The 7,974-nt window shown below is 40.5% G+C and overlaps 1 protein-coding gene across 1 annotated transcript; it reads right to left on the bottom strand.

The window, feature by feature from the left end:
• Positions 1 to 282: 282 nt before the first annotated feature.
• On the bottom strand, positions 283 to 7,747 carry FGFBP1 (fibroblast growth factor binding protein 1). Its single transcript, XM_075709774.1, has 3 exons — positions 7,737 to 7,747; positions 2,309 to 2,461; positions 283 to 1,024 (listed from the first exon to the last, which is right to left on the bottom strand). Exons 1-3 carry the CDS (start codon positions 7,745 to 7,747, stop codon positions 283 to 285), a joined length of 906 nt encoding a protein of 301 aa, XP_075565889.1.
• Positions 7,748 to 7,974: the final 227 nt, after the last annotated feature.

Raw genomic sequence — 7,974 nt, 5'->3', positions numbered from 1 at the left:
TGGCTAGCACAGCTCAAAGAGGGGCAAAGAGACTACTTATATACGTCTGTGTAGAGCATGTAACATCCATTGGTAATACCTGTGTAGCAATCTACGTGCAAATAAAATGTATAACATCTTCAGGTATGTCAAGTGTAGTCTGTTGTGTATATACAAAATCAGAAAAATATATGCCTTTTCTTTCTTATATACACTATATAACATGAGAATAAAATCTGGAATAGTTTGCAGTAACTTAGGTGAGACCGGACTTTTGTGACACAGAGCTTTAGAAACACTTCCTCAACATTTTTTATCTTGCACCATTGTGATAAAAAAGTTGCAGAAAGAAAGCAAGCTTTCTGGACAGTATTCCTCAGCCACCTTTTTCTGATCAATATAATCGATGTCTTCAACACAGTCTTGAGGACTGTGTTCTAGCTTTTTTTCAGTCACAGAGGCAGCTGCTGGAGTCTGAACAATTTCTTTTGCGTGATGAATTGTGGTCTCTTTTGCAGGACTCACTGATGTTAGTAGGCTTGAGCGGGCCAACCTGAGATGAGCACTTCGTGGGCCTTTCCTACATAATTTAGATTTTAGGACACTTTTGGGGTCTTGACAGATCTGCTTCTGCTTCTTTAGGGATCGGGAGACTTGTTTCCAGTAGGATTTCTGGTTTGCTGCATACTGTGGACAGGCGGAAGGGTCTCCAGAGAATTCGCACCAGAACTTGCTGTCACCATGCTTGCACTCCACATGCAGAGTAGCAGCATTCATGTCGGCCACTGCCCAGGTGCACTCAGCATTTTCTTTGGTTTTAAATTTGCCTTTAGGAGATGCTTTTCCTCCTTTTGACTTCTGCCCTTTTTCATTTTCTTGGTTAGATACAGTTTGTTTTTTTCCACTGTCTTCTATGCCTTGTCTTCCTTTTTTTCTTTCCTTCTGTCTTTCACAGTTGGCTAGCAGCATCTGGAAGGCCAGAATCAACACACAAAGAAGTCCAAAGCTTTTGATCCTCATGGTCTCTGTTTTGTTTGTTATCTGCCTTCAAAATAAACAAACAAAAATATAGAAACACTTTCACTTAACGCTGGACCCCATTTGACAGTTGCAGTATTTCAGACATGGTATTGCAGTGCTCTTTGATACCAACTTAAAATATCCTTTGTGGTTTCTAGAACCATTAGGTATTATCCTTGAGAACTGTAGATGGCTATGGAGTAAGTCCTTCTGATCCAATTACTTAATTATCTATGCAACATGGAACAGAAGAGACTCACTCCCAGGATGTGCTACAGCCCAGTGACTGAGGTACTTTAATTAAACTCTCTTCTGCACTCAGTGAAAGAATTTGAACCTGGGATTTGTCAATCTCAGATGGATATCTTAAGTTATAACATATAAAGCTGTTGTTCCCATGATGTCCCATTTTGTAAATGGCACATAAGTGATTTTGACTCCAACCTCTGGCTATTCTTCAAAAATATGCCAGACAGAAAGGAAACCATTTGGTTCAACCTGAGCAAAATTATTTCTTAGGCATCCTGAAAATTGTCTTAATTCACTGGTTACACCAGTATTTCAGTTTTCTGTTGAAAAAAGAATAATTATAGCAGTCTTTCCAGACATCAAAAAGTAACTATTGATGCATTCTTTGCTGCTTTGACTGCTAAACAAACAGAACTATCTCTTTGCTTTTGAAGATACCTGCAGCTGTGTCTAAAGCTATGAAATTCAAGGGACAAATATGCAACTTCAGTTTTGAAATGTAGCTAGTTAGCAAATTATTATGAGCTGATCCCTGCGTCTGCACAGAGCACATGTACGTCTGTAGGTGTTTCTCTTTATGAAGCAGCTTTCAGGATCAGAGCCTACCATAATAGTAGAGGGTTTAAATCTGACATTTAGTTGATTAAATCCCTAAATGTTTTTTTCCAATGTTTCCATCATAGCTGTTTCTGTGGCCAAGTTTCCGTGTTAGAAAGCAGAAGCTCATGTGTAGGCACGCTAATAAGGAACCTGTTTCAACATTCAGCTATCTGAAAATATCTTTAGTTACATAAATTTAGAATCTAGAATATATAGGTAGCAGCAGATGTGAGCAGGTCCTACTTCTGCATAGTTCTTACTTGACTTGCTTCATGCCTTATGAAGCATACTACATACATACACAGAGATTTTCACTCCATAAAACCCTCTTCAGGGAACATCAGGTAGTATGTACAGTTCTGCTGCAAATACAGCAACTAATAGCATTAAAATGAATAAAGATGTGACAGTAACCTTCTGTTGCAAGTGGAACAGTGCAAAAGATAACTAAAAGGCATACCTTGTGCAGGGCTTGGAGATATCCAAACGCAACTCCTGATGCAACTTGTCTCTTTCAAAAGGATCAGAGCTAGTTGTAAAAGCGGCGTGGTATTTATAAAGGTAGAGACACACCTTTAGGTCTCCAGCAAGACTGTTACAACACAATAGGATACTTCAGTGCTGTGTTCATTTACCTGTGACACACCTCCTTGGAAAAGTGCCACTTCTCATTCTTAGCACAAAAAAAACCCCAAACAACCACCCACAGCAGTCACGGTGGGGTGACAAGGTGTGTTTGTGTAAATCAGATGTTACTTTAGCCAAGTCCTTCCCTCTTTATGAACAATGATAAGAAATTCATTAGATCATGAGCTTCTCTAAAAGAGCTTTTTCCAGCCATTGAGGGATGTATCCCTACAATGCCCTCAACAAGTTGCACTACCATTATTGTATTTAGCAGAATTTGGGTAGTGTTCAGTGATACTTTGTGAAATGAAAACGATTCCACAAAGCATTTGAAAATTAACTTTTGAACATCTCATTACCTCCTGTCACAAAAATATATTTGAGATCATTTAAAAATCAAAATAAGTAATTATTCTGCATCAAGGACAGCATTCATTATGGTGAGATAGTCATAATCACAAAGTTCAGAAACAAATACAAGTTCCCTCAGAATTAGTGACTGTATGGGATCTAAGGGCAGGGATCAATTGCACAGCACTGATCTATGCTCCTCCCTCTCTGCCCAGCTTTTGTGTGTGTAAAGAAGTGGGTTATATCACAAGATTTCATTATGGGACCATGTCTAATACATATTAGACTGAAAAAGATGATGACAGTGAAAGAACAAGCATTGGACAAATATAAAAATGCATTCAGAGTTGGGAATAGGCGTCCCTTAAAGAATGGATAGAGTAGCTAGTGCCTTTGTAGCTGGGTTGCTTCAGGTGGTTTTACTGGAGAAAAGTAACGTTTGTAATACATGCTTGGGAAATACTTACAAGAATACAAGGTGGGACACAAGAAGAGATAAAAGTAGAAATTGGTGTAAGGCAGGTCTTCCTCTGACTCTTTCCCGTTAGATATAAATGGCATGAGACAAAGGGACAAAGTTATAGGCACGGCATTGTTGGAGTGTTTTGGTGATGAGGAGACTGTTAACTTCCTGTAAAAAAATCAGAAGTGTAATTCTGCAATGAGTGCAGGACAGAAATGTGGGGAATGGGATTCATTTACTTAAAATACCAAGGGTCTGATCTGTGTGCTAGGACTATTCCTAATCTATCTATGTATGTTCAGCTACCTTGGACGTTTTCTTATCTAGTTCAGCCATTAGATCTGCCTTGTGCACCTTTGATTGCCATGTGTTACTATGAAACTACTCACAACAGCCCACTAAATGTGAAAGATTTATGGTTTTAGCACTGGCAAGGGCTAAGGAATAGGCGTAAGGATGACTCATGGATCAGAAAATGTTTAACAGTGTCAGGTTGGATGGGAATTAGAGAACAAGGATAATGTAAAAGATAAGTAAGAGAGGGACTATCTTGCTCAGGAATCCTGACCCACATAGTATCCACAGTATCATCTGGAGTATTAGTATTTAGGTTTTCCAAGAATTTAGGATTTCCAAGGAAGTGTGTTTTTTTTTTCTTTCTGTCATGCATATTTTAAACTATACCTTAGTCTTGCCCTCTGCTGAGCTGAAACGCCATTTGCTTGTAAACCGCAGGCAGTTTTGCTGCAGAAGAAAGAGTACAGGCTAGAAATCGAAAGACAATTTGATCCATGCAACATATGGCAAACCTGAACAGCTAATTTGACAAGATCATATTTATGGGGAGCTGTTTAGTTATCAAAATAGAAAGGCACAGAAAACATCTGGCAACACTAGCAAAAAAAAGTAATCGAGAATTACAAATATGGATACCCAAATCCCAGTGTGAGTTTTGTATAGAAAATCTTAATCCAGACGTATTTCTGCCATCTTTTGACTGAAACTTGGGACCATTAACCAGCATTTTTAAATTTTCATTAAAACTGTTATAATTAAATCTAGCTGGTGTTTTTCTGCTGTTCAAGCAAAGAGAGGAAGAGGTTTTATCCTTATTCCTAACTATGATTCATTGACGTGGAAGAAGTGCAGTATTTTCTAAGTTAGTCCTTATTGCTGCTTATATATTATCCACAAAGATATGTATTTTTATATAGGAAATTATTATAATTTGAACTATTAGTTGCATTGGTGCATTATTTGCAAACTGCAATTTCCTTGTGGTGTCATCTATGTGACATTGTGAGGCTTCTGTTCATTTATAGCTTTTTTCCCCACAGAATAAAAAGTTAATTTTATATACAAAGAGTAAAAAGTTAATTTAAATTACAAATTGTAAATGATCAATGAATTCCCTTGACCACCTACAAATACGGCTCCATATAAGCATATCAGCTATTTGTCAGTCACATGTGTAGACATCAGGATGTTGTTCTCTGCACAAATGCTCAGGCAGAGTGAATTAAAATAGATCCAGCATCAGTGAAGTGAACATCTGCTTACATTTCAAATTAATGTCCGTATTATGTTCTGCAGCATTCAAGCAATCCTGATGATGGAGAGTGACTCACTGCATCAGGAGATGTTCCAAAGATATAAAAGGAGGACCTGATTTTAAGGGGATGCCAGGGACATGTGTAGAATCAGTCCCTCTGTCACAATTTTCCTTTTAGCTTAACCAGTTTGTGCACAGGCTTCCTTGAAAACTGTCACCTGGCATGATGAACCTCACAGTGATTCTCTAGAGTAAGTTTGCAAACTTTGTTAAAAGAACAGGATCAGGCATGTGTGTTATAAACCTCACTTTCTACTTTCACATATATACTAGAAGTGAATATATATTTGCTGCAAGACCTGAAGAATGACATTAAGCACTCTACATCTAGAGTTCCTTTAAAAATTACCAGCCTGACTAAATGGATGATGTTAAGCTGCAGTTACTGTTGGGGTGGGGGGTGTGTGGTGTGGGGGGTTGGTTTGTTTGTTTTTAATGTGACTAGCATTCCAGGTGTTCCCTGTAAGTAAATGAACACCACCAATGCATATAAATCAGACATTTTCAGTGTATAGGCACACATTTTTAATATGCAGTTCTTACTATAATTAAAACAAACTAGCCTGTTCATGTACTGTTTACTAATGAAATATAATCATGCGCAGGCTGTAGGTGTACACCATGTTGCTGAAAATACCTGCTGAAAGACTAAATATGTTAACAAATGTGGCAGTCACACCCCTACCTCCAAGTGCAATACCCTTTTTACTGTAGCGGTGGGTTGTTCTCTGGCACCTTACTTCCATCTCTAGGTAAACAAGCTTCAGGCAAGGAAATGGTAACTTTATTTCCTTTTTAAAACCTATTAATCTAGTATCTACAAAACCAGTAAGCTGACAGCCCTAAATGCTGAAGCCCTCTTACATAGCAACAAAAAATTGTCCCATGGGCAGTAGCACCAATGCCAGCCTTTCTGTATCTCACTGCCTGTACCCAACACTTCAGAATATTCCATAGCCTATTGGCATTGCTCTGGAAGAGGCTAGTTAATTTAAAATGTGGTGATGGTTTCAGTGCACTGAGATCTGTGTATTAACTATTTTACATGGAGGCATAATTATTTGAAAGGATGTTGAAGAAAACTCATCAGTTAACAATAATTTTCAGTTACTTCTGACCTGGGGTTTAATTCATATTAGTTAAATAAGCATGAAAAAGCAGCACCAGATTCTCTCTTCATTGAGTCTTTAACAGCATCCAATTGTTTCACAAACTGGCCAAAACTGACAAGTGAATTTGACAGAACAGCATCCACGTGAAAACTGATATCATGAAACCCAAATAAGAAAGAAACAAAAACTAGCTAATTCAAACAAGTGTTAACTTTAAGTTAATCACAGAACAACAGAAACTGTATGACTGCCGTATATTAATTATAAGCTAATAAAAAGAAGAACATCTTACAAGACTAAAAGGTAAGGTTCTGATACAGCAAACTCCAGTTCATGCTGAGGCTCCTATTTGCAGATGCTCAGGCATTTCCATTAAGAAATAAATTCCTGAAACACTAGTAAATTAAGTGAACACTGCTCCTTCATACAGTGGCTATCTGTGAGTGAAATGAACAGCTTAATCATTTTATCCATCATTAGTAGCCCTAGTATTAGACAGGTGGAAGAAAGAATGACATTAGTATTAGACACGTGGAATCACACTCCAAGCTCCTGGAAACCTGACCAGGGACAGCCTCCAGAAAAAGCCTGTGACGAAAGGGAGCCAGTATCCTCCCCCCACCAGGATGTAGGCAGGGTCTTAGAGGGAAGCGGCGAGTGGAAACAAGTCCACAATCGGGGCGGCAAGCGAACCCTCTCCTTGCCCACCGTGACCCCCCAGGTGCCTCTGCACAATAGGTATGAGGCTCTAGATGTGGAGGACCAGTCAGTGGACGATGTGGGCATCAATCCATCTACACCAGAAGAGTACCCAAGACTACAAAGACCTACCCCCCCATATTACTACCACCTCCACAAGAAAGAAAAGATGTGTCATAGTTGTAGGAGACTCCCTCCTGAGGGGAACGGAGGGTCCCATATGCCAGGTGGACCCTCATCATAGGGAAGTCTGCTCCCTGCCAGGAGCCCGGGTCAGAGATATCACCAGGAGACTTCCCAGCCTGGTATGGCCCTTGGACTACTACCCCTTACTGCTCTTCCACATGGGTGGTGATGAAGTTGCAGTGCACAGCCCAAGGATGATTAAAAGAGATTTCAGGGCCTTGGGACGCTTAGTGAGGGAATTGGGGGCACAGGTTATCTTTTCCTCCCTCCTTCCAGTTGTGGGAGGTGACATTGGTAGGAAGAGGCGGATCCAATCTCTTAACACATGGCTCCGTGGCTGGTGCCACCATCACAACTTTGGGTTCTTCGACGATGGGACAGCCTACATGGCACCAGGCTTGCTGGCGACAAATGGGAGCCTCCTTTCTCAAAGGGGAAAGAGGGACTTTGCTCAGGAGCTTGCAGGGCTCATTGACAGGGCTTTAAACTAGATGTGAAGGGGAAGGGGGAATATATCAGGCTTGCCTGTGACAAGCTGTGGGACGGTACACAATGGTTAGAGGGACAGGGTGCTACTGTGAGCCCTCAACCTGTTGCCCAGAGGCATGATGGGGATGCTGGAGCACAGTTGAAGTCTTGCAGAGATGAGCCGGGGGCTCCTGAGATAGATAGAGCTCACAAGGAAACCTTCATGAAACACCCCAAAAGAAACAAGGGATGTTCCACTAAGAAGGTGACACGGCCAACAGCCCAGATGAAATGCCTCTACATGAACGCACACAGCATGGGGAACAAACAGGAAGAGTTGGAAGCTGCTGTGCTACTAGAAAGCTACAACCTGATTGCCATAACCGAAACTTGGTGGGACAAATCCCACGACTGGAATGTGGCTATCGATGGCTACAGGCTGTTCAGAAGGGACAGGCGAGGAAGGAGGTGCGGAGGCATTGCCCTCTATGTAAAGAAATCAATACAATGTGAAGAGCTGTCCCTGAAGAATAGCCTCGAGCAGGTCGAAAGCTTATGGGTAAGAATCAGAGACAGAGGCAACAAAGGCAACCTTGTGGTTGGTGTCT

Source organism: Pelecanus crispus, chromosome 4 (genome assembly GCF_030463565.1).
Source record: "Pelecanus crispus isolate bPelCri1 chromosome 4, bPelCri1.pri, whole genome shotgun sequence".
Taxonomy (NCBI): Eukaryota; Metazoa; Chordata; class Aves; order Pelecaniformes; family Pelecanidae; genus Pelecanus; species Pelecanus crispus.
This window is presented reverse-complemented; position numbering and strand designations above follow the sequence as displayed.

Bases quoted from the DNA above. Each gene is read 5' to 3' on its own strand.
- FGFBP1 (XM_075709774.1), bottom strand. The intron at 1,025-2,308 runs GTATGCCTTTTA...TTTATTTTGAAG, and splicing joins ATCTCCAAGCCCTGCACAAG to GCAGATAACAAACAAAACAG.